The 27,528-nt window shown below is 38.8% G+C and overlaps 1 protein-coding gene across 10 annotated transcripts in view; it reads left to right on the forward strand.

Moving 5' to 3' along the window:
* LOC127653151 (dynamin-2-like) overlaps window positions 1–27,528 on the forward strand; it is a 72,518-nt gene that overhangs the window by 14,891 nt on the left and 30,099 nt on the right. For 9 of the 10 annotated variants that reach the window (XM_052139707.1, XM_052139705.1, XM_052139703.1 and 6 more), the window contains exons 2-10: window positions 4,294–4,367; window positions 6,505–6,654; window positions 6,749–6,952; window positions 10,286–10,384; window positions 14,174–14,334; window positions 14,688–14,830; window positions 21,808–21,943; window positions 22,112–22,179; window positions 23,312–23,450. In XM_052139707.1, coding sequence (XP_051995667.1) covers window positions 4,294–4,367; window positions 6,505–6,654; window positions 6,749–6,952; window positions 10,286–10,384; window positions 14,174–14,334; window positions 14,688–14,830; window positions 21,808–21,943; window positions 22,112–22,179; window positions 23,312–23,450 — 1,174 coding nt within the window. Of the gene's footprint in view, window positions 1–4,293; window positions 4,368–6,504; window positions 6,655–6,748; window positions 6,953–10,285; window positions 10,385–14,173; window positions 14,335–14,687; window positions 14,831–21,807; window positions 21,944–22,111; window positions 22,180–23,311; window positions 23,451–24,228; window positions 24,368–27,528 lie in introns of all 10 variants that reach the window. The other variant, XM_052139713.1, reaches the window with a different exon arrangement.

Raw genomic sequence — 27,528 nt, forward strand, 5'->3', positions numbered from 1 at the left:
TATATTGCCAAGCTGTGATCTGTGTTTCTATCAGACACTCAAGCTGCAGCGCTCCTCTCGTCTCACGTGTCATCGTTATAGTTTTCTGATCTCAAGTTATGTTAAATGACATCAAGCGACTATACGACAACGGAAAGTGTTTTATTATTATTGCTTAGATTTGCAGTTACAAATGACAATCCACCAAGTGCAACGCTTGTTAGTGTTTTCCATGAAGACACCCACCAGAGATTTGTAGACAGACGGAGGTGGCACGGAATTTGACGGAGGCAGCCGCCTAGTAATTCTCTATGCAGGAAAAACCCTGATATATACACACAGTTGAAGTCAGAAGTTTACATACACCTTGGCCAAATACATTTAAACCCCAGATTTTCACGATTCCTGACAATTCATTGTAGAAAACATTCCCTGTCTTAGGTCAGTTAGGATCACTACTTTATTTTAAGAATGTGAAATGTCAGAATAATAGTGGAGAGAATTATTTATTTCAGCTTTTATTTCTTTCTTCACATTCCCAGTGGGTCAGAAGGTCAGAATTCTTTGTTAGTATTCTTTGTTAGTACATTTTGGGTAGCCTTCCACAAGCATCTCACAATAAGTTGCTGGAATTTTGGACCATTCCTCCAGACAGAACTGGTGTAACTGAGTCAGGTTAGGGTTATGCTCCTGCAGCAAAGCACCCCCACAACATGATACTGCCACCCCCATGCTTCACGGTTGGGATGGTGTTCTTTGGCTTGCAAGCCTCATCATTTTTCCTCCAAACATAACGATGGTCATAATGGCCAAGTTACATTTTTTGTTTCATCAGACCAGAGAAAATTTCTCCAAAAAATAAGATCTTTGTCCCCGTGTGCACTTGCAAAATGTAGTCTTGCGTTTTTATGGCAGTTTTGGAGCAGTGGATTCTTCCTTGCTGATTAGCCTTTAAGGTAATGTCGATATTGGATTTGTTTGGATTTGGAGACAGAATGCATCTCCATCCTGAGTGTTATGATGGCTGCGTGGTCCCATGGTGTTTATACTTGTGTACTATTGTTTGTACAGGTGAACATGGTACCTTCAGACATTTGGAAATTGCTCCCAAGGATGAACCAGACTTGTGGAGGTTCACAAATGTTTTTATTCACAGTCTTGGCTGATTTCTTTTGATTTTACCATGATGTCAAGAAAAGAGACACTGAGTTTGAAAGTAGGCCTTAAAATACACCCACAGGTACATCTCCAATTCAGTACACCTCCTATCAGAAGCTAATTGTCTAAAGGCTTGACATAATTTTCTGGAATTTTTCAAGCTGCTTAAAAGTCTGTCTGTAAACAATTGTTGGAAAAATTACTTGTGTCATGCACAAAGTAGATGTCCTATGCGACTTGTGAAATCTGTGGAGTGGTTAAAAAATTAGTTTTACTGACTTCAACTTAAGTGCATGTAAACCTCTGACTTCAATTGTATATCATGCAACGGTGCATTTCCACTGTACAAAAAGAATAAGCTTCAATTTACAACAAATGGGAAACATCTAACAAGCATTCATGAAAGAATATTTGACGTCAGCTGAGGAAGTGTTTACTACATGTCGTGGTTCACCTTTCAGAGGCAGCATGTCGTTTTTTTTTTGGTGAGAACATGTTGACACTATCTATGTCTGTTAATCTGAATTCGCAGAAGTGTGACAATTTAGATGCAGTCTGGAGCATTGCAAATGCTTTAAAGGGAATGGATGCATTTGCGTACATAGGAATTACAATAGAGTGCACACTTTCTCAGCTGTCTTGGTTTGCAGAATATTTTCAATTATATATTTTTTTTCACATGAACTAAAGTATAAAATCATTCCTTAAAGAATTATTGGCATGTCCCCCTCAATGTCTATGGTGGTTACAGCCCTGTGCCTGATTGAAAATAAAATTAAATTATGAGGTGCCTGAAGATTTTCATCCGTGTCTCAATGGCCTGTTTTTGTTGTTTCCTCTTCCACGATGGCCTCCAGGCTTTGGCTGTTGATTTGTCATACAGACAAGTGCTTCATACAGCCACATGGAGATGACTTCACAGGCTGCCTTTCATATACACACACTTGAAAGCTCTGCTTTACTTTTGTGTCTTCTGTTTGTGAATGACCCTTCCCTTTATTCTATATTTGTTTAAAGCATGATCTCTCACTCCCTTCACGGATCTGCTGGTTTGTGCATTAGGTGGGATGAAAGATTTCTGTAAAATGACTAGATTAACAGCTGACTGCACAGGCTTTGATCAGGCCCAGATGCAGGAACTCCTGCATCTTAAGACTGGTGCACTTTAGGGCTGTCAATACAATCATATCGAAGTATCACAATTCTTTTTCTCACTATGTTGCATAGAAATTTTAGATTCTTGTATTTTTACAAATGTATTAATGTGTGTATTTATATTATTTGCTCAGTGTGGTCAGCCCTGCTTCTACGATGTGTCATACTGGCCAAATGTGAAGCAATTAAAACTCCCAATTTTAATAATAGACTGTTCGGTTAGTTGTTTGAACGACTAGTCGGTTTTAAGAAAATAATGCATAGTTGGACTCTGTTTTGTTCACGTGACCCCGATCAGACCCTTTTAGAGGGATATAGGGTCGCTAAGTGCAGCACTTCAACATGGTGACTAACGGATATTCAACAAATAAATAGGCTAATTAACTGTAACATCTTATGTTACAGTTACACCATTGTATCAAAGAAATAAATAAGAGGCTCTAATACAGAGCAGCACGAAACCGCTTATGCGCATCCTGAACGCAGAATGACACACTTCAGTGTAACTTGAGTGCTTCAGGGTGATCTGCGCTTAGAATTCAAAAGTGCTGAACTGCAAGATACATTTGTGGGTACACATATTGTTCATAACATCAAGCAGTTTAAACCTTTCTTTATTGAACTATTTATTTAAGCATTGCCAGACAGAATCCGCAATTACGGGAGTGGATTTCATATCCAACAGTGGTATTCTTGAAATGTATTCATCATCAACAGTGCATAAAGACTAAACCTTAAGCATTAAAGAGTTGTAACTTCCATGCTGAGTGACTCCAGTCAGGCTTCCTAAGCAACCAACTGGCTCGGTTGCTAGGGTGGTTAGAGTCACGTTGGGGTAACCTCCTTGTGGTCGCTATAATGTGGTTCTCGCTGTCGGTGGGGCACATGGTGAGTTGTGCATGGATACAGCGGAGAATAGCGTGAGCCTCCACACGCGCTAGGTCTCCGCGGTAACGCTTAGCGCTCAACAAGCCACGTGAGATGCATGGAATGACTGTCAGAAGTGTAGGCAACTGAGACTTGTCCTCCGCCACCCAGATTGAGGAAAGTCACTACGCCACCACAAGGACTTGGAGCGCATTGGGAATTGGGCATGCCAAATTGGGGAGAAAATGGGAGAAAATAAAAGACGAAACTTCTTGCAGAGGGTTTTACTGTGCTGACTGTTATTCACTGTTAAGCACAGCAAGCTATAATCTGCAAAAACTCTCTCAAAGAAGTTGCATCTATCAATACATTTGAGATTTGTTTCTCCCATTTAAACCACCACCAGTAAAAATAGTTGGCTAATATAGTCGACCACCCTTACACATCCCTAGAAGGAAACCATGCATGATAATATGAAACATTTACTTCCTCTTGTGTGCATTTCCCGCAGTTTCAGTCTCAACATGACTCGCTTCTCAGTAAATTGCATAATTTGAGGTATCTTTCACGTCTTTAGCACAAATGGTGTGGCGTCGCTCTTAAGTTTAATACTTAGGGTTTTGGATGTCAACAAACCCCTAACCCAAAGTATGAGCATCAAAATAGAGATGCTTTCCTTAATTGCTCTGTAATTTCCTGTCTCTGGGGTAGTTAATAGAATTGGATATATTTTAGTATTAGGCTTGCATTTACCCAGCTCTCCAAAGTTTGAACTCGGAGGGTGTTTATAATATGCCACAGAGTTATTAAATGCACACCGGTTTGGCTGTGAGTTAGAAAAGCATTGCAGCCATTTGGGAATAGTGGGCCTTCAGGAGATAATGGTATGTTTTAAAATTCATTGCTACAGAGGCCAGATACGTCTTAGAGTGTGTTTGTGTGTGTTCTGAGATGAATGCAAAGAGGTTGCTTCTAAACACTCGCCCCCTCACTCATGAATAATTTGATCAGTCTTGCCACCCCTAAAAATTGAGCTTGATTGCTCTGAATGACTTGAGAGTGGCTGTCTGTCCTCCTCCATTGCAAACACTCTCTCCAACGCACATACTCAATTTCTCTCTCTCTTGTTTTCAGGGATTTCCTTCCTCGAGGTTCAGGCATTGTCACTCGCAGGCCACTCGTTCTGCAGCTTGTTAACAGCAAAGCCGGTGAGTGTATTGCACACTGTTTATTTTAAAAGTTTGTATTTTTATATAATTTTTGTTTTTAATCATGCCATTCATTGATTTTAGAAATGTTTTACTCTGATTAAAATGGCATATAAGTGTAGTTGACAAAAATAGCATATTTTAGTTGAAGGTAATGTGCAAAATGACAAAACGCAGACCAAACTACCAAATAATCAAACATTTTGAAAAATGTAGAAACTTCTAACAATTATTTAGGCATGTATCAAACATATTAAAGATTAATATGTTGGATATGCTCCTGAAATAGTAGCATATAATGAATATACTGAAGTTTGGCAGTATGGCAGTATATGTCGTGGTGACGGTAAAAAGTGTCAGCCAGTAGAGATTTTTCTATACCATCTACACTCACCGAGCACTTTATTAGGAACACCTGTACACATACTTATTCATACAATTGATATAATCAGCCAATCGTGTGGCAGCAGGGCAATTCATAAAACCACGGAGATATGGGTCAGGAGATTCAGTTAATGTTCACATCAACTATTAGAATGGGGAAAAATGTGATCTCAGTGATTTGGACAGTGGCATGTTTGTTGGTGCCAGATGGGCCGGTTTGAGTATTTCTGTAACTGCAGATCTCTTGGTATTTTCAATCACAGCAGTCTATAAAGTTCACTCAGAATGGGGCCAGACTGATTTGAGCTGACAGAAAGGCTACGATAACTCCGATAACCACTCTGTACAATTGTGGTGAGCAGAATAATATCTCAGAATGCACAACATATCAAACCTTGAGGTGAATGGGCTACAACAGCAGAAGACCACGTTGGGCACTTTATTATGACCATAGTGTTCCTAATTATGTGCTAAGTGAGTGTATATTGTGGAACTTAAATGTCATTATCTGTGTGCGCGATGCTCCACCTGGCTGCATGCGAGACTGATTGTGTGAGAGACCAACAAACATGGTCAATGATGAACACGCAGAACACTGGGCAGCTACTGAACAAGTCAAACGCAGCAGAAGGAATTCATTTTTGCATTGAAAGGTGCCGTTTTTACAAGTTTTTGGATGAGCGCTCTTTCTGTCGTGTGCGCACAGAGAGAAGATAACCTCATGTTCTAATCACTGTACAGGGACAGGAATGAGGCGAACACAGACAAATGGAAAGTAGGGCAGTAAAAGTACAGTTGTAGCACTTGAAATGTACTCTAGTATACAATTTTTAAACAACTTGATAAATAAAGGACAATTCCTGATAAAAAACTACATAAGGTAACAAAGAGTAATTGTAATTTGTTACTTTACACCCCTGGTTGAAGTATTTTTTCTCATCATATTTTCATCAACAGTATGCTTTTATTAAAACGGTTTGATTATCATCATGATGAGACTTTTTCGCCTCTTCTTCATTACCGTTGACAACATTTTTAAAATAAATTGTCAGCAATTTCATTGACGAAATGAACACTGCACAGCTGAACACTACTTCAACAATTGTGTACGGATGGTAAAAAAAAAACAACTTTTATATGTGTCCATACATGGTGCCCATAATGTTTACAAACAGTACTTGAACTGCATGAAGTGTAATGGGATGTACCATTAAATAGTTTGGATGGCGATATGAAAAATTTGAGATTTTTTTTACTCTATTGCGATTTAAAAAATGTGATAATTGGATCTTATAAACACTTGTTTCTCATTCATCTTCAGTGGACTTGGGTGCTTTGCACTAGCAGTACTGAGCTTCCAGCTTCATCAGCAGTGTCCGTATGAAAAATAATGTGAGGGAATAGCATACATTGATTCCAGCTTGTTTATCGTGGCACAGAAATCCTAGCTGTACTTCGGTTATCGACTTGTATTTACATCTTGAGTGTTCGTTGACGCTGTGCATATTGTAATTTTATTTTTTTGTCCACCTAAATCATATATGGTGATGATAATCAATTACTAATGCAGTAATTTATATAAATAATGATACCAATAAATCATGTGGTGACACTAGTCACATCACAGATAAACATAGTTTAAAAATGTGTTTTCAGTACAGCTATATGGTTTTCATGTTCTGTTTCATGTTGAAATGTCAACTGGCCATTTTGCTATCACCCTTAACCACACCCTCTCTATCTTTGTCTGTAGAATATGCCGAGTTCTTGCACTGCAAAGGGAGGAAGTTTGTGGACTTCGATGAAGTCCGGCAGGAAATTGAAGCGGAGACGGACCGGATTACAGGGTCCAATAAGGGCATCTCTCCAATCCCCATAAACCTAAGGGTCTACTCTCCAAATGGTAATACCACATAGGACTCAGCCGACAAACATAATGATGGCAGCCATTGTTAAAAATGTCACCCATCTCACACTCTTCTCTCGTTGTTTGACAGTATTGAATCTGACCCTCATCGATTTGCCGGGTATGACCAAGATTGCTGTGGGAGACCAGCCGGTAGATATCGAGCACCAGATTCGAGACATGATTCTGCAGTTCACCACTAAGGAGAGTTGTCTGATCCTGGCCGTCACCCCTGCCAACACTGATTTGGCCAACTCTGATGCCCTCAAGATGGCGAAGGAGGTGGACCCTCAAGGTAGGGATTGCTGGGAGTTGGGATCCACCGATATGGAATTTCAAGGCTGTTTTGGCTGAGCTTGTTCTAGACTAAACCGTTAACTGTAAGATTTTATGTATGCGTTTAAAAAAAATTAATATTTTAAAGTTTAAAATCTGGACTTTACAATAGAGACTAAACCATATGCAATTTCACCTACTCTTAACTACTGCCTTTTAATTTGCTGAAATCATTATTTATAGACTGACGTATCGGCCATGCCATGCATTTGGACGTCGCAGAATATCCAAATATTGTCTGATTAAGTGATGACTTGTATGATTACTATGTTTATTTTCTCTAATTCAGACAATTAAAATACAATAATTTAGAGCTGGTCAAATTGCATAACCATGTTCACTTGGCCAATTAACAGATGTGTAACAGATTATTTTTGTGTAAAAAATAAATGGATAATTAAAACTTTATTTAATTTTAAAAAGTGCTTCCTGCCAGTAGCTGTCACGTGATGTAAGGGTGTTGGCGAGTTCATGTTAGAATTCGGAAGTGGCGATTTACAACTTCTAAGGGTTATTATTATTATTAGGGCCAAGCAGTGAAAGTGCGGAGGTCCTATTATTATTATTCTTTTTAAGGTTTTTGGTACTTTTGGGGTACTTAACAGGTGTGAAAACTCTTGAAATTTTGCATACACAGAGTCGTCGGCCATTAGGGCTGGGCAAAATGACGCGGGGGGGGGAGATGGGTGTCTTATACTTTGTAATGCTTTTTAGACCTTTCCACACAGATGCAGGATCGTTGGCTGAAAACAATTTTCAGAGTAGCTTCTTTAGCCATGTAAAAGCCAATAATGTAATTACTACCATTAATATAATAACTGCCAATAACGCAATACATTATCCATTCTTAATGTAATAAAAGTCAATAATGTTATAACTTGCCAATGATTTAATAAAATGTCTGAACCAGTAACATAATAACTTTTTGCCCATAGTGTAATACGTTTTTACAGTATTCGCTGGCTATTACATTATTGGCTGCGTTAATAAAAAAATTAAATAAGTTGTATGGAAAATGTATTACATTATTGGCAGTTATTACATTAATGGTAGTTATTACATTATTGGCTGCTAAAAGCCACTCTGATTTCCTTGGTGTAGGAATTTTAGATCATTATTGGTTAAAATTGGAATAATGATCTAATCTCTAGGGAATCTAACAGAATTAATATTTAACACCCAATCAACGTATTTGTCCACGATATTTTGAAACTCTATCAATTCTGGAAGGAATATCACCCTGTGGCCAACAAAATAATATCCTAAATTTAGCGTAAAAACTGTTTAAGCAAGTAACAGGATCAGACATGTTTAAGACATTAAACTTATGAGCATGAAGTACAAGACACTTCTCTTTGAATATAAGAGTTTTTTCCCCTTTTTCTCCCAATTTAGCATGCCCAATTCCCAATGTGCTTTTTAGTCCTTGTGATCGCGTAGTGATTCGCCTCTGAGACGTCAACCCGAGCATCTTATCACATGGCTTGTTGAGCGCGTTGCCACTGAGACATGACGTGTGTGGAGGCTTCACGCCATCCACCGCGGCATCCCGTCCAACTCAGCACGAACCACATTATAGCGACCACAAGGAGGTTACCCCATGTGACTCTACCCTCCTTAGCAACCCAACAAATTTGGTTGGGTAGGAGACATGGTTAGAGTCACTCAGCACACCCTGGGATTCGAACTGGCAAACTCCAGGGGTGGTAGTCAGCGTCTTTACCACTGATCTACCCAGGCCCCCAAACAAGACTTTATTAAACTATTCTAAACCTAATACATAAACTAATATAGGACACACACAAACACACAAATGCACAAAGTAAATGGTAAAGAAAACAAGATTTGGAATACTGGAAATGCAGAATATTGAGTTATGGCAATGTATGAAATTGAGCAATCCATGACAGAACGAACCATCAATCTGTCCATTTCACCTTTGTATTAGCCCGCAATATACGTTATCGATTTTTTTTTTTATTTAATACACCAGCGAGATATGGAAATGCTGTACTTGGTTACTTGGTCAGTTGATTGGTTGTTTTCTTTGTTGCATTGGTGGTCTGGGAGTAGAGCCAAAGATGATGGAGTGGTCAAAGAAGCCATTCGGGAATCAGGAGTCAAGAGATGAATGAGCCGGGATTCATTCATAGGCAGGTTGCTGCGGTGCGTTCAAGGGCCAAAGGCAGTTGCTGCGAAGTAAACTACTATCGTGAAAGACTTTGTGGAAAACAAAGACTGGATGATAATGCTAACAGCTCAAGAAAAAAACGCGGACTTGGCGTCGACTTTGTGTTCAGTGCTGATTCGTTGCTCAGCTTAGACTTGTATTAGGCGTAGACTCTGTGTTCAGCATAGACTCAATGGTTCCTTCAGTGTCATGAGGTTTTAACCTTTTTGACTGGGCACAACCCAAAAAACTTGACCATGGGCATAAACAGCTTTTCACACCTTATGTCAATTAGCATATAATTCTCTACATGCTTTTCTTTAGTTTTCTGCTCTTCTGAGGTACTTCAGTCTTAAACTTTGATAGCAAAAATCCTGTAAATTCCATTGTATTGAACCCAACATCAACATTCAGGAAATTAACTATGGACCTCATAGATACTAAGCACGAGGGGAATTATAGTAATTGCAATGGTAATAAAAGAGTTTAAAAGAGTAATAAGAATAAATCATGTGGTTAAAGCAAGGATAACATTACATGAGTTAGTCTGACAATCTCAGAGGTAGATGGACATATTAGAAATATAAGAACAATGTTGGTTCCATGTATTTAAAAGGGTAAAATATTATTAAACCCAGTCTTGAAATTTCAAGGCTTCATATCTTGCTCTCTTGAGTGTAACTTCAAGAAGGAGGGGGGGACCTCCTTTTGTTTTTCAAAAGCCACTCGACTGGAGTCGCATGGATTACTTTTATGCTGCCTAAATGTGACTTTCGGACCATCAAAGTGCTGACACCCATGTACTTCCATTATAAGGTCCTGACCGAGCGCTATCTTCTTCTAAAAATCTTCATTTGTGTTCTGCAGAAGAAAGATAGTCATACACATTTTGGATGGAATCAGGGTAAGTAAATAATGAGAGGATTGTCATTTTTGGGGCGAACTATTCCTTTAAGAGCTAATGACCACAGGACATGATCTTTTATTTAATAACAGCTAGACAGAACGAAATATCATGCAAATCTAACTGTGATGGTCAATCACAGCTAAAGTACAGAGAGTAAGTGGATTGGACACAAACCCTGATAATTTAGTTTTTTTAACATGTTTTTGTGTCAACAGGACTGCGTACCATTGGTGTGATCACGAAACTGGATTTGATGGACGAAGGCACGGATGCCAGAGAGATCCTAGAAAATAAACTCTTACCACTTCGTAGAGGTGAGCAGTTAGTTGCGACATAAAAACACTCTATGGCTGGACAGTATGACCAAAACTAAATAGTTAATGTTGATAGAAATCAGAGTGAAAATATGGTTTCAAACAGTAGCCCCAAAAAGTATTTGGACACTGAAGTCACAATTCGTCATAATGTATGAATGTCATTGCACTGGATAACCAAATCACACCAAAATACATTTATTTTAGAGAAAGAGATCTTTTGGGGGCCACTATATATTAAATAAAGTCTCTGGTAATGCACATAACCTCGGTTCCTTGAGATGAAGGGAACGAGACATTGTTATGGGAATGGTACTTTTCTCGACAACCTAGTTGAAACTCTTTTAGAATAACAGCAATCTTTCTGACTGGCAATGGTGTTCAATCACCAGTACACTGATTAGCAACAACATTAAAACCACCTGCCTAATATTGTGTAGGTCCCCCTCATGTCGCCAAAACAGCACCAACCTGCATCCCAGAAGAGCATTCAGAGATGATATTCTCCTCACCATAATTGTACAGATTGGTTATCTGAGTTAACATAGACTTTGTCAGTTCGAACCAGTCTGTCCATTCTTTGTTGACCTCTCTCTTTAACAAGGCATTTCCATCCACAGAACTGCCGCTCACTGGATGTTTTTTTCTTGGCACCATTCTGAGTAAATGCTAGAGACATTTTAGAGACACATAGGAAATGTCACAACCATTGACTGATGTTGCTGAGATCTGGCCACTCACTTGTGGGTCCGTCACACTCACTGCTGGAAATGGAAGAGTGATCGTTTGTATGATTAAACGGCTGCTCTCTAATTTTTCTATTGAGTCTTCCTTAGTTGTGTGTGAAAATCCCTGGACATCAGCAGTTACAGAAATACTCAAACCAGCCCATCTGGCACCGACAATCATGCCACTGTCCAAATCACTGAGATCACGTATTTTCTGATGGTTGATGTGAACATTAACTGAAGCTCCTGACCCGTATCTGCATGATTTAATGTACTGCACTGCTGCCACAAGATTGCCAAAAACAACAAACATCCAGTGAGGGGTAGTTCTGTGGATGGAAACGCCTTGTTGATGAGAGAGGTCAAGAGAGAAAGGCCAGACTGGTTCGAACTGACAAAGTCTACAGTAACTCAGATAACCGCTCTGTACAATTGTGGTGAGAAGCATATCATCTCAGAATGCCATTCTAAGATGTGGGTTGGCACTGTTTTGACAGCACGATGGAGACCTCCACAATAGGCAGGTGGTTTTAATGTTGTGGCTGATCTATGTATACATACAAATATGTATACGGTTGAAGTCAGTTTACATAAATTTAAAACTCAGTTTTAAAAACATTTAAATTCCTAGAAAACATTCCCTGTCTTAGGGCAGTTAGGATCACTACTTTATATTAAGAATGTGAAATGTCAGAATAATATGAATATAACACCCCCATGCTTCACGGTTGGGATGGTGTTATTCGGCTTGAAAGGCTCACCCTTTTTTCTCCAAACATAATGATGGTCATTATGGCCAAACAGTTCAATTTTTGTTTCATTCATTCATTTCTCCAAAAAGTATAATCTTTGTCCCCATATGCACTTGCAAACTGTAGTCTGGCTTTTTTATGGTGATTTTGGAGCAGTGAATTCTTCCTTGCTGAGCAGCCTATAAGATTATGTCGATATAGGACTGGTTTTACTGTGGATATAGATACTTGTCTACCTGGATTTGTTTTATGGAGGTTTTGGAGCAGTGGCTTCTTCCTTGCTGAGCAGCCTATAAGGTTATGTCGATATAGGACTAATTTTACTGTGGACATAGACACTTGTCTACCTGTTTCCTCCAGCATCTTCACAAGGTCCTTTGCTATTGTTCTGGGATTGATTTTGCACTTTTCGCACAAAAATACAGTCATCTAATGGAGACAGAATGCGTTTCCTACCTGAGCGGAATGATGGCCGCGTGGTCTCATAGTGTTTATACTTGCATACTACTGTTTGTACAGATGAACATGGAACCTTCAGGCATTTGGAAATTGCTCCCAAGGATGTATTTTTTTCCTGAGTTCTTTGATGATTTCATTTGATTTTCCCATGATGTCAGGCAAAGAGGCCCCAGCGGGGCTTGGGGCATGGCGTACCAAAGAGGGAAGTGGGCATTCTCCGTTGAGGGGAATAGGTCAACTTTTGCTTTGCCGAATATTTCCCAAATCCTAAGAATCATCTGAGGGTGGATCCCTTACTCCCCTGTTAATGCTCCTTGGTGTGATAACAGGTCCATGCCATGATTCAGATGGCCTGGGACATATGTATCACGTAGAGAGAGGAGATGACACCCGCTCCATTGGAGGAGGCATTTTGTCATGCTCCTCAATTGTTGCAACTGGACGTGGTGATTCACAATGTCAGAATTGAACGTCTTGAGGGCTAGAAATACAGGCACTAGTTCTAGGCGGTTGATGTGCCATGAGCGCCTCGCATCTGTCCAGGTGCCAAAAGCCGGCTGGCCATTGCACACTATGCCCTATCTCGTGTTGGACACATCTGTGGCCACAACTTTTCGTCTGAATACTTGACCCAGCATGACCCCTTGTTGATAGAATGCTGGAGCTGTCCAAGGTGCTAAAGTAGCTAGACAGCGGCAAGTTACTTAAATGCACATGCGCCTGTAGTGCCAGGCGTGTTGCGGTACATGTTGGAGAGTTCTCGTGTGTAACAGATCTAACGGTATGATGGCGAATGCTGCTGCCATAAAACCCAGTATTTTCTGAAAAGACTTAAGTGGACATGTCTTCCTCAGTTTGAACTTGGACAGACAACGAAAAATGGCCTGAATGCACTCGCTTGTGAGCTGTACACGCATACTCACGGAGTTTATCTGAACCCCTAAGAAGGAAATTTGTTGACTGTGGGAAGTCTGCTTTTCTCCCAGTTGACAATCAGATGCTGGTTGTTCAAATGGCAAAGTAACACGTCTCTGTGTTCTCTCAGCAGAGTCTCTGTTTGGGCTAGCAATAGCCAATCGTCAAGGTAATTCCAATACATGCACTGCATTCACCTTGAATGGGGCGAGTGCTACATCTATACATTTCGTGAACGTACGGGGAGCCAGAAACAATCTGAGCAGAAGGACTTTGAATTGGTACACCATCAAATCTCAAAATCGGCTGAGCAATTGGTACATGAATGTACGCATCCTTTAAGTCTATTGACGCAAACCATTCCCCTGAACAGATGTGCGATAATATATATTTCTGAATTAACATTTTGAATAGGTACTTCTTTCGATTCAAGCATCTTAGATCTAGAATTGGTCCAAGCCCGCCGCCCTTTCTTGGAAAGAGAAAATAAAAAATGTCACCAAGTAACATCAAAAGATAACTATATAAATACAATGTAAATGTATTTTGAAGTAAATTAATAACAATAATTGCCTTAATAGACTATTGTCCAGCTTAATAGACTGTAGATCTATGGTGTTATATTTCTGTTAAATGTCATGAATGCATGCAAATCATGCAAGAGCGCATCTGAAGACTGTTCCTAAAAATCGATAGGTTTGGCATCAATACAAAACAGTGACTCATTATTTCACACTTTAGTTTAAAACAGACTCAAAGCAGTAAAACTAATATTTTAAAAAGCATGATTCTGACTATAAATTCTAATTGGATTAGCTGCATTTGGAATTATTTTTAAAACAGCCAGTACACACACACACACACACACACACACACACCTATTACTTCCATTATGCTGTGAAATGTACAATGTTAAGTCTGCTTCTCTCTCTCAGGTTATATTGGCGTGGTGAACCGCAGTCAGAAAGATATAGATGGCAGAAAGGATATTCGTGCCGCGCAGGCGGCAGAGAGGAAATTCTTCCTGTCCCACCCCAGTTACAGACACTTGGCTGAAAGAATGGGAACACCACACCTGCAGAGGACCCTTAACCAGGTATGACCACAATCTGCCATTGACATAATTGATTTACTAAAGCCAGCTGCCCATTTATCAATTCAAACACCTCTATAACAGTAGGGAATGTCACAACCATTGACTGATGTTGCTGAGATCTGGCTACTCACTTGTGGGTCTGTCACACTCACTGCTGGAAATGGAAGAGTGAACGTCTATATGGCCTCTAACTTTTCTCTGATTTCCTGCAATGCCTCAATTTGAGAGCAAATCAACCTGTTGTCTCGGGTTTTAGACAGCACTCCGCAGAAAGCTTAGCACACTTTTACAGAATTGGAACACCATTTATTTTTATATCGCACATATAGCACATCTTTTTCTTTCATTTTTAGCAATTGACCAACCACATCCGGGACACCCTGCCCGGCCTGCGAAGCAAACTTCAGTCTCAGCTTCTGTCTCTGGAGAAGGAAGTGGAAGAATACAAGAACTTCCGCCCAGATGACCCCACACGAAAGACCAAGGCCCTGCTACAGTGAGTGTTTACACTGAGGTGGCTTTTGTTTTTGCCACACCCTGAGCCTCTTACTTGAGTGCTTGCAATGCTATGGCACTGTGTCTGTGTGGCTATCTAAACTGGAAGAGTTGAAGCTGCATGTCTTCTCAGAATGTTTACTAACAATGACCAATCAGCCATAATCTCTAGGCTAGACTAAAAGGGAAATAGTTCACCCAAAAATGAATCTACTGTCATTGTTTACTCACTCTAATATCGCTCCAAACCCATCTGACTTACTTTCTTCCTTAGAACACAAATGTGATTTAAAAAAAATGTCTTAATGTGATTTATTTGCCACAAAGCTGGGAAATTTAAAACTTTTTCTATTTTCTATGAATTCAAATTTACGTTTTTTAAAAAAAAAAAAATGTTTTGTTTTTTTGAGGTTTTGAATAAAACATTAGGGGACGCTGTAGATGGATACACTTTTAATCCACCAATGGCTGAATATAAAAGAGAAAAACAAATGTTCACAGCACTTGGCTTGATGCACTTGGCTTGACGCCTAGGGCTGGGCGGTATATCGACTTTAGGTATATCTATACATTTTCATATGAGATATAGGATTAGACAATACCATTTATATCGATATAGTTTGATGTTGTGTTACATAACACGTTTCTTCCATAAAGCTGTGCCGTGTTTGCATCTCTCCCCTCTCACACGCTCCGCGCAACCCCGCCCCCACTCTCCCTCTGCGTCTACTCGCAAAAGAAAAACAATGGTTCAATCATTGGAGATGGATTTAAAAGTTCAGATGGGCAGCAAAACAGCTGCGTGCTGTTTGACAGGCAGCTTGTGTGTGTGTGTGTGTGTGTGTGTGTGTGTGTGTGTGTGTGTGTGTGTGTGTGTGTGTGTGTGTGTGTGTGTGTGTGTGTGTGTGTGTGTGTGTGTGTGTGTGTGTGTGTGTGTGTGTGTGTGTGTGTGTGTGTGTGTGTGTGTGGCGTGCTTTACATGCACGTGTGCTCTGAGAACGTTCTCGCCTCAATGGTCAAATACATTTCAAAATTTGCCAAAATGCCCGTCTTGGTGAGGTGTTCATGTAGAGAGTTATGTTTAAAGTGAACTTAAAAATTGGTGGAAAAGATGATTTGTATCAAAATGTACGTTTAAATGTAACCTAATAGACCTGCCGCTGTCTAGTGTGTTATTATAGTAATCAAATAACCATAACGAGAAAATGACTAAACCACTCGCTGCTCTCTGCTGGATTACTTTACTTGTACAACTCTAGAATAAAAGTATTAAAGTATTGTTCATATAGGAAAGACCAGTAGTAGTTTTATGTCAAATTCATTCTGAATGTTTAAGTAAATACTGGATTTTTTTTATTTTTAAAAAAGCTCTTAAAACGTTTTCTTAATTTGTATTTTCTTTTGATATTTGCCTGTTTAAAAAAAAATACAAAAATTAGTTAGTGTTTTTATTTGTTATGGTATTGAAGCTGGTATCAAAAGTCATCACATATCACTTAAGACTACTGAAATTTGTATATTGTGATAAATGTATATATTGTGTATGGTAGATCTTGCTGCAGTAACATAATGGAAAAGGATATCTCATTTCATTTAAGTGTGAGCACCCCTGCTGTATATGATGGTGATGGATGCTTTCATTTATTTGACTACCATGTGTACATATAACAAAGAATAACCTCCCCTACACAGCGCAGTTTACATTTCTGCCCCCAGAGAATCTAGTTGATTGCATAGGTAAAATACAATTTGTTTGGCCATGTCGTAATTTTAGAAAACACACAACTGAAACTCTTAACATGTTACTTGAGCATGTAACCAATACATGCACTTGGACAAGTGAAAGACCAATTTACTTGTCCGAAGCACATCACAATGTAAGAGTGATGTGCAGGTCATCTGTAGAGAATGCCATAAACAGGTTGCATCCACTTCAAATCTTTTCCACCTAGGGCTGGGCGATATGGCAAAAAATATTATCACGATATTCTTTTTCATATCATTCGATGTCGATATTTATCATGATATTCAATCACATTTGCACATTGCAAATGTTTTTGAATTTCCAAAAAAGAAGAGAAAACTAAATCCTAAAAAGTCTAAATAGTCTTTACAAAACTGCGTTGGGGGCCCAGACACAGCCAATGCAGTGATGTCTGAGGGATCTTCAATGAAAATATTACAATACTTTATAGAGTTCATCAATTGAGTGCAGTTGGATGTGAATGTTATAAGATGATCTTTTCATTTTGAATCATAAAGAGTTTTTTCTTTTTTACATTAAAATTATTTTCATATTTCTTTACATACAGATATCCAAGTATGGGGGCATAGAAGCCCTTGTGACTGAGGAATGATACTGTATGGGGGTTCTGGGGTATCTCTGTATGTAAAAGTCTGAATGGACCATTTTTCTGTTTTCATTAAAGTGAGAAAGACTAGGCTACAAACTTGTAATTGTTTGTTTTTCATCCTTGTCAGAGATGATGAAATCTGAATAATTTCACAAAATTAGAACAGAAATCTATTTGTTTATTATTAAAGGCTTGGAATATGCTGATTAATAAAACTAAATTTAGAAAGAAAAAACGTTAGGGTCTAAAGGTGCTCTGGAAACAGGCACCTCATGTTTACTCACATGTGGGGAAAAGGCTGGGTTTCCACTGAAGCGGAAGAAATCCGCACCAAGCCACTCCCAACGCTAGGGAACCGCTTGCCCCGCGCTGCTGTCAACTATACAATCCACCTCGTGAGCTTGACGCTCCGCTTCCATAGGAAGGAATTGAAAGTGCTCGCTCATATTCGCTCAGCACGTGCCAGTGGAAACTGCTAGCGTTTTCAGTGACACGCATGTCTAGATGTAGAACACAGGCTAAATATCGAAAATCACTCAAAAGCTTATCGTCGATATCATGGAGTTTTTGTATCGTGATATATATTGATATCGTTTTATCACCCAGCCCTACTTCCACCCTTTACAACAGTGCCATAAACTGCAGTATGTGTTAAACTTCGTGCTGCTGCTGTAACCCTGTCCACGAAGCCTTTGCAGCCCGATAAGTCTTCGAAACCATCTCGCATGTGGCTTTGACTTACAACTTACAACATTTAGTCCACTTTGTAGAAAATATTGAGATAGACAGTACTGCGCAAAGGTTTTAGGCACTTGTGGAAAAACTTTCAAAATGAGGATTTCTTAAAATTATTACATAAATAGTTTTCATTAATCAATTAATGTCAGTTAGTCCAATTAAGTCCAGTAAACAGATAAATAGTTAAATCAATATTTGGTGTGAACACTTCTGCCTTCAAAACTGTATAAATTCTCCTAGGTACACCTGGACACAGTTTTTCTTGGTGGTTGTCAGATAGGATGTTCCAAGCTTCTTGGAGAATTCACCACAGTTCTTTTATTTATTTAGGCGGTTTCAATTGCTTCTGTCTCTTCGTGTAATCCCAGACCGACCCGATGTTCAGTGGGGGGCTCTGTAAGGGTCATCCCATCTGTTGCAGGGCTCCCTGTTCTTCTATTCTATTCTATTTGCAAAAGGAATGTTTGGGAGTATAACATTTATATTTCCTATTGACACACTAAAGCTGAAGATACTGTATGAAAAACAATCTTAAGACAAATGTTTTTATGAAACATCTTATGTGCCTAAGACTTTTGCACAGTACTGTATATCATGTATTGCCATTCAATCTAAAAATACAGAGATATGATTTTTGGTACATATCGCTCAGCCATAATGCGCCCTCAATCGGATAAGCTGAAAATGTGTGGAAATATGCGCTATGTTCTGTGTAAGTCATGAAGCACTAAGCTACATTTTCTGAGATGTCAACAGAAATGTATGTGTTTATAATAAAGAGTTAGAATATGCAGGACAGTTATAGGCGCTTCATATCAAATCATATAATGGATAGGCTATAAATGGGAGAATCATCCACATCTACTTTTACCATGATAATTCAGATAGATCGCTAATTATTTATTTGTTTTGTAACATGTTTCAAATGTACTGCATTTATAGCCAACATTTAGGAAGCAAAGCCATCATTTTGACAAACGGCAATATTATTTAATTTTGCTGCTCTGCTCCGCATGTACCGCTAGATGGTGCCGCATGCTCACACCACTGACTGACACCATTATTTTAAACTGAGCTTTTTTCATGCATCTTCAACTACACTGACATTTTTCTGATATCTGGACTCTATCTGCTGGTGTTTATGGTTATACATACAAATTTATTGATATACTAAAAGCACTTTAAGTAAACATGACAAATTTCTAGATATTGATTTCTTGACAACTTTCTAGATGGACTTGATTTAGATAAAAATAATACCTAAATTGGCTGTGAGGTATTTTGTAGTTTTTTTTATTTTATACTATTATTTCTGTTATTTTAAATACTTTAGATTTTAATTTAATGCACTTTTTTTTGTGCATTTCTGTTACACACCTGTTTTCTATAATGAAAAAAAAAATGTTTTTTTTAATTTTATTTTATTTTTTATTTTTTTTAACCAGGTTGCTCCAACACCTTATTTATTTGACACATTTCACACATTCTGGCTCCATTTCACGAGTATACTTGCTTAGAAACTAAGTTCTTTAGGCCTATGCTTCGCTCTAGTCAGTTCCACATGCTGGTAGAGGCAGCTATTCATACCCCGCATACAGACGCGCGTTCCGCTTCTACATTGTTCTGTGGTCCGATGATAGAAAATAATAGAAATTACAAAACGATGTATGTGAATCGACTGCTTAACCTTTTTTGCAAAAATGCAAAAAAAAAGAATGTTACGAATGCGGATACACTCGTTTCAATGCTACTATAATCTTTATGATTATAATTTATAATTAAAGTTTGTATATGAGGTGGGGAAACTGATCAGACAGTGTACTAGTGCAACTTCGAGCAGTGTTATCCCAGAGCGGAAATTGGAATTTCCAATCAATACCTAATAATCATTAATGTGAAGATCATGCCCTCGACCAGGGGAAGGCTAAGCCCTGCCCAGCCTTACACACGCTCTGCCTATGTTTGCATTCTAATAAGGAACATGTTATTTGAATCATGTTGGAGTTACTTTTTGAAAGATACCTTTTTAAATATAGGAAAATAAAATCGAAAATCGTAAATCATCCTTATGTATAAACATTTTTTGATTTTTCTTTTTTTGCCATATCGCCCAGTCCCAATTTGCCATAAAGTAAGTAAATAGTTTCTAGTCTGTCAAGCTCTGCTCTGAATTAGGTAACATGCTAAATTGAAATACTGGCTTCTCCGATAACAATGTTACAGCCAGTATATTCTACTTTTGAAGTTTCCACTCCTGGCCAAAATTTCTGTTTATGTTTTGGCCTGTGTGATCCTGCCCACTATCCACTCACCAATAGTATTTCAACACCGTAGGGTTGCCAGATTTGAACAAGTTTGCAGGCAAACAACAATGCGTGCTGCAGACATGGAAGCCGCAAACAAACTGGTTCAGAGATAACAGATTCCACCCGACCTAAAAACCCTCGCATTCCATCTAAAAACCACCATGACCAGAGGCGTAGTAAAACAAGGACAAATGTTGGAGATGTCTTTGGAAGATGGAGACAGCTTAAAGTCCACTTTAAAACGGATGCTGAGTTGGCTAATTTGCGTGTCAACATTCTGGCAACCCGCGCAAGCTTCGAGTCTGGGGCGGGGCAGACAACTCTCCAGTATTTACAATTTGGACTACAGTACCCATTTCAAATTTGATTTGATTTAAATAATGAATAACACCTAAAATTTGTATCTGTTCATCACACAAAGTGATCATATTCAGAAGACTTGGAATATAGTGCATGAGTGTGTGTGTTATTAACACAAACTAAATGAAAACATTTTGTGTTGACTGACATAAAAAACTATGACTGTAAAAATGTTACATGTTTTCAAATAGGTTGAATATAGGAAAAGTGGGACACTTTTGGAAACTTTACTTTTGATGACATTTTTAATTATGATTCAAATGACCCACAACATGACATTATAACTTTTATAGAAAGCTTAGGATGTCTCCTACCTTTGTCTAAACAAATATGAAGAAATACTCAGTACTGGGGAAAAAGACCTTCTTTTGACCAAATCACAGATCAGGCAGTGAAAAGATTATTCTATAGAGAATCTAACAGATTTGTGAGTGTAAAAACCAAACAAAACTAAACTAAAATGAAATTACAAATTTAATAATAAATAGAAATATTAACTCAAATATCCAAAACTTAAGATTAATTTTATTGTGGTTGTAGGATGTTTTTGTCCTTTTTTGAGCTTGAAAGACCAGTCACCATTCACTTACATTATGGAAATAAATCATGTATATACTTTTTAAAAATTCACATTTTGTGTTCCACGAAAGAAAGAAAGTCATACGGGTTTGGAGCGACGTTATGGTGAGTAAATCATGATTAAGTCATGAATTTTCATTTATAGGTGAACCACTCCTTTCAAATCAATCAGCTGAAAATATAGTCCCCACATTATTTTTAATTGAAACTGACATTAATTGCATGGGTTATTTTAACTCGCCAAATATTTTCTCACATAATGTAAGTATTGCTACTATTTTGTGTGCAGTACATATAGGCCTAGTTAAAAACAAAAGAGTTTAGGATAGAAATCACATATCATGAGTTGGCTTCTTGTTTTAAGACAAGAAAAGTTTTATTTGTAAAAAAAATAAATCATGCTTTTGGTATTTTTTAATAAAATCATGGGTTGAGAAAGTAAAAGTGACTTTAGTGACTGTGGATCATGTCAAAAAAAGTATCAGCCATCCGTCAACTAAACGAATGCTTTCAGTGTAAATAACTTTTCAACAATTCAGATACTCGATACAATTCTGTTGCCGCATGGCAACACGGCACTTGCATCCGTTTTCAACGTAGAGTGTGGGGCAGATATCTATAACTCTGAATTTCACTCTCAGGATGGTCCAGCAGTTTGGAGTGGACTTTGAGAAGTGCATCGAGGGGTCTGGAGACCAGGTGGACACGGCAGAGCTGTCTGGAGGTGCCAGGATTAACCGCATTTTCCATGAGCGCTTCCCCTTCGAGCTGGTTAAGGTAAAAGCAATACTTTCAGTTTTGAGCTGATATGATGTTTCTAAAAGATTGTCTTGCTAACTCCAGCAAATACGCCTTTAATGCTGAGATAACAAGTCACAACAAGTTCCTGGAAACCCCAGTACTATACCACACAGGTGCACTGGAACGCCTCTCTTTCTCTTTCAGATTGTTTTTGATGAGAAGGAGCTACGGCGTGAAATCAGTCACGCCATTAAGAACGTCCATGGTGTCAGGCAAGTTGCGTCCCTCTGATTTTGCTGGCCGTATGGTGGCCAGAAAGCCACACCAGTTCTTCCATTCTCTGTTCACTGACTAATCCCTCACTCTATCACTCTAATCACACACTCTTTGTCTTTGTTTGTTTTGATAAGGCCATGCTCTCACAACAAGAATGGCAGACTTCCAGAATCGCTGTACTGCTTACTTTACGCACAAGCGACATACTTTCATGTCACCAGTCGTATTATTTTCGTAGACCATCCAATGACAGGCCGTCTTACAGCTCCTTTGAGTGAGACGTGTAAGAGGGTGTGTTTCGAAGGTTCATTGGTTGCTTCCACGTGTCAACGGTTCAATGGCATTTTTAAATGGATAAAGAAAAGCCAAAGTAAAACGAAAAAGAAAAGCCAATAGATGAAGAAAAGTAACTTGCAAATTAATGACGAAAACCAATTGTCAAATGCTTTTTTATAACACAATTTAAAAGGTGCGTATAAAAATAACGTATTAATGTGATATTTTATTGTTACGTTTAATTGCATTTTAAACATGAATTAAATGCATGATTTATTAATGCAAAATGTTATTGATAAATTTATTTACATTTTTAAATCTGAATTAAATATACATTTACATGTGTCTATTTATTGGTCCATTTATAAATTGATTTATTCGTGTTTTTATTTTCAAATGAATAGATTGACAATTTATTTCTTCATACTTTTTGACTCGGCACTCCACGGTTTCCATACGCAAAGACGCGGACTGTCCGATTTTGGCTACAATTCGTTTATTTTATTTTATTTTTATTTATTTTTTCGCAGACCTTGAAGATTCTACAACAACAAAATTCAAACAAAAACGTGTAGTGAGAGCATGACCTAATGTGCTTTAGAATCACCTTGATGTCTGAAATGTCTTTGAAATGCCTAATTGGCTTTTTATCCAACAGAGCTATCCACATTTATCCATGATATATTTCATTTGATTCACTTTTATTTATTTTTGTTTTAGTATATTTTATAAATATTTTTTGCTACTTTTTTGTTTATTTCCTTCCTCCTTTCTATTTTTTTTCTTTCCTGTCTCTCTGTCTGTCAACATCCTCTTATGTCCTGCTGTCTGTCTGTCCCTGTGCGTTCTCAGAACTGGGCTGTTCACTCCAGATCTGGCGTTTGAAGCCATCGTGAAAAAGCAGATCATTAAGCTGAAAGAGCCCTGTCTGAAATGTATCGATCTGGTTATTCAAGAGCTCATCAACACATTCAGGCAGTGCGCCAACAAGGTACTTCAGTACCCCAGCCTGGCCACAGGGGGGGGCTTCCTTTGACGAGGGGGTCACACAACACCGGAGGCAAACAGATGATGCTTTCAGTGAAAAGCGCAGAGGGAGAGTTGGTTTCAGAAAGTGTGTTGCATGTTTGCATGTTCGTGTGACCCCTTCGGCCCTCCGGCTGCCTTGTGCACAGGCTCTGCTGTCGTGTGTTGGGGTGTTGTGACGGTCTTGTGAAAAGGTGATGAGCGGAGGGAGACTCTCTCTGGTCATCTGTGGTTTAAAAGGGATGAGTCGTGGGCCTCTTTCAAATCCTGCTTAAGTACTTTAGGGCACTGATGAAAGATTCGGGCTTTCTTGAGGCCTATTCACACCAAGTCTGAATTTTCAAGAACCGTTAACGTTAAAACATTGCATCTCTATAAACTTCTTCACAATGAATCCAAAGACAATTTTTTCTTATCTTTCTAAATTTTATCATTTTTTTAAAATTGTTTGGATGATAAATTCAATTCCGTTTTGGTGTGACAAGGCTTGTAGAGTATGTTTATTGTAGTGCAGCAATACATAATTCAAGGTGTTGTTTTTATCATGGATGCGAAAACCTGCGGCTGCCCCTTTTGGACCTCATTTTCTATCTGTTCATAGATGAGCAATGATTAATCAACTAAATTTTTCCTTTTTATTCTTTCCCTTCTTCATGTCTTCTCTGCCTTCTCTCTTTTTTGTCCTCTTTTAACACATGAACACTTCTCCCCCCTGCCCAATGGCAACCCCCTTCCCCCCTCAGAACAGGGTTGTTTACCCCTGACCTGGCCTTTGAGACTATAGTGAAAAAACAGGTCTGCAAACTGAAAGAACCCAGCCTGAAATGTGTGGACCTGGTGGTGTCCGAGCTCACCACCCTCGTCAGGAAATGTGCCAACAAGGTAACCCGAGTCAATAAAAGAGGTGGAGTCCCATGAATATAGCCTAACTCCTCCCACCGTTTCCACATGCTGCCACCCACCTGCCCAATCAGCTTTCCATCTATATGAAATCAGCCCGCCCCTCCGCTGTGCCCATGTTTTTTTGGGATGTATTCATGTCACCCTCATGTCTGAGTTGGTGTACAGTCCTGTTATGAACCTTACATTTCCATACGCCCTGTGAAGCCAACAAATAACTTCTAGATTGCTTGGGAAAATGTAGGCATCTTGGGAAGTTTCCAAGTTTAAATGACTCCCAGCTTTAGAGATCCATTTCGAGCATTCTTTGAAGGGGTTATTCACAAAAATGTACATATAAATTATGTCATCATGTATTCACACTCATGTCATTCCAAACTTGTATGAATTTTCTTTCTTTCTTGGAAGATGTTAGACAGAATGATCATTTCAGTAACTATTTACTTTGTATGGGGGGAAAAAAAGATGCAATGAAAGTGAAAGTGAAAAGTGATTGAAACTTACAAATTGGTGAACATCTCATGTTGTAGTCCACATAAGAAAGTCATCCATGTTTAAAGTGACATGAGGGCAAAAAAATCATGAATTACTCCTTTAGTTGCCCTTCCAGTTTCTCTGACTCTTTGTTGCTTTAGTAGAGCATCAGTCAGCACACTGACTGTAAAACTAGAGATTTTTTTTGCTCATTGCCCCAAGCTCTGCCCAATACAAAAGGCTGCTGCTGTTACCATAGCAACAAAGATTTGTTCACCTGCCATCTTGTGGTCACCGGATGAACTTCTGTACAAAACTGCCATTGATTCTTTCCTTCCTCCCCAACTTCACCTTTCCTTTATGAAATGTTATCCATTTTCACATTATTTCCTTTCTTTAATCTTTTCACTGCATCACTTTCAGCACTGGAAGAGTATCCTTGTGACTTTAACGTCAAATATTTTTAGGTTATTTGCAGCAGTTCATAACATATGTATCATGACATTTGTTTTAGCGTTTTTAAAATACAGCTAGGGTTGGGAATAATACGGAATTTAACAATTTTGGTTTTAATTCTGATTCTATAAACAATTATTTGTCTTTTTTAGGATGCACCAAATTATTGCTCCTAAATAATTAATACCATTTACAAAAATACCAAAAATAGCTATTTTGGTACCAAATTGTTCTGATATTTCTGACTGTATACAGTTGAAGTCAGAAGTTTACATACACTTAGGTTGAAGTCATTAAAACTAATTTTTTAACCACTCCACAGATTTCATATCAAACTATAGTTTTCAAAGTAATTTAGGACATCTACACTCACCTAAAGGATTATTAGGAACACCATACTTATACTGTGTTTGACCCCCTTTCGCCTTCAGAACTGCCTTAATTCTACGTGGCATTGATTCAACAAGGTGCTGAAAGCATTCTTTAGAAATGTTGGCCCATATTGATAGGATAGCATCTTGCAGTTGATGGAGATTTGTGGGATGCACATCCAGGGCACGAAGCTCCCGTTCCACCACATCCCAAAGATGCTCTATTGGGTTGAGATCTGGTGACTGTGGGGGCCATTTTAGTACAGTGAACTCATTGTCATGTTCAAGAAACCAATTTGAAATGATTCGAGCTTTGTGACATGGTGCATTATCCTGCTGGAAATAGCCATCAGAGGATGGGTACATGGTGGCCATAAAGGGATGGACATGGTCAGAAACAATGCTCAAGTAGGCCGTGGGGCCTAAAGTGTGCCAAGAAAACATCCCCCACACCATTACACCACCACCACCAGCCTGCACAGTGGTAACAAGGCATGATGGATCCATGTTCTCATTCTGTTTACGCCAAATTCTGACTCTACCATCTGAATGTCTCAACAGAAATCGAGACTCATCAGACCAGGCAACATTTTTCCAGTCTTCAACTGTCCAATTTTGGTGAGGTCTTGCAAATTGTAGCCTCTTTTTCCTATTTGTAGTGGAGATGAGTGGTACCCGGTGGGGTCTTCTGCTGTTGTAGCCCATCCGCCTCAAGGTTGTGCGTGTTGTGGCTTCACAAATGCTTTGCTGCATACCTCGGTTGTAACGAGTGGTTATTTCAGGCAAAGTTGCTCTTCTATCAGCTTGAATCAGTCGGCCCATTCTCCTCTGACCTCTAGCATCAACAAGGCATTTTCGGCCACAGGACTGCCGCATACTGGATGTTTTTCCCTTTTCACACCATTCTTTGTAAACCCTACAAACGGTTGTGCGTGAAAATCCCAGTAACTGAGCAGATTGTGAAATACTCAGACCGGCCCGTCTGGCACCAACAACCATGCCACGCTCAAAATTGCTTAAATCACCTTTCTTTCCCATTCTGACATTCAGTTTGGAGTTCAGGAGATTTTCTTGACCAGGACCACACCCCTAAATGCATTGAAGCAACTGCCATGTGATTGGTTGATTAGATAATTGCATTAATGAGAAATTGAACAGGTGTTCCTAATAATCCTTTAGGTGAGTGTACTTTGTGCATGACATGACTAATTTTTCCAACAATTGTTTACAGACCGATTTTTATTTATTTTTATTTTTTTTTTCACTTTTAATTGACTATATCATATTTCCAGCAGGTCAAAAGTTAACTGTGCCTTTAAGCAGCTTGGTAAATTCCAGAAAATTATGTCAAGCATTTAGACAATTATCCAATTAGCTTCTGATAGGCTTATTGGAGTCAATTGGAGGTGTGCCTGTGTATGCATTTTAAGGCCTACCTTCAATCTCGGTGCCTCTTTTCTTGACCTTATGGGAAAATCAAAAGAAATCAGCCAAGACCTCAGAAAAAATAAATTGTGGACCTCCACAAGTCTGTTTCATCATTGGGAGCAATTTAAAATGAGACCTTCTTTCTCCTAGAGATGAATGTAGTTTGGTGCGCAAAGTGCAGATCGATCCCAGAACAACAGCAAAGGACCTTGTGAAGATGTTGGAGGAAACAGGTAGACAAGTATCTATATCCACAGTAAAACGAGTCCTATATCGAGATACCCTGAAAGGCTGCTCAGCAAGGAAGAAGTCACTGCTCCAAAACCGCCATAAAAATAGCCAGACTACAGTTTGCATGTGCACATGGGGACAAAGATCTTACTACTTTTTGGAGAAATGTCCTCTGGTCTAATG

The sequence above is a fragment of the Xyrauchen texanus genome, chromosome 12 (assembly GCF_025860055.1).
Source record: "Xyrauchen texanus isolate HMW12.3.18 chromosome 12, RBS_HiC_50CHRs, whole genome shotgun sequence".
Classification (NCBI taxonomy): Eukaryota; Metazoa; Chordata; class Actinopteri; order Cypriniformes; family Catostomidae; genus Xyrauchen; species Xyrauchen texanus.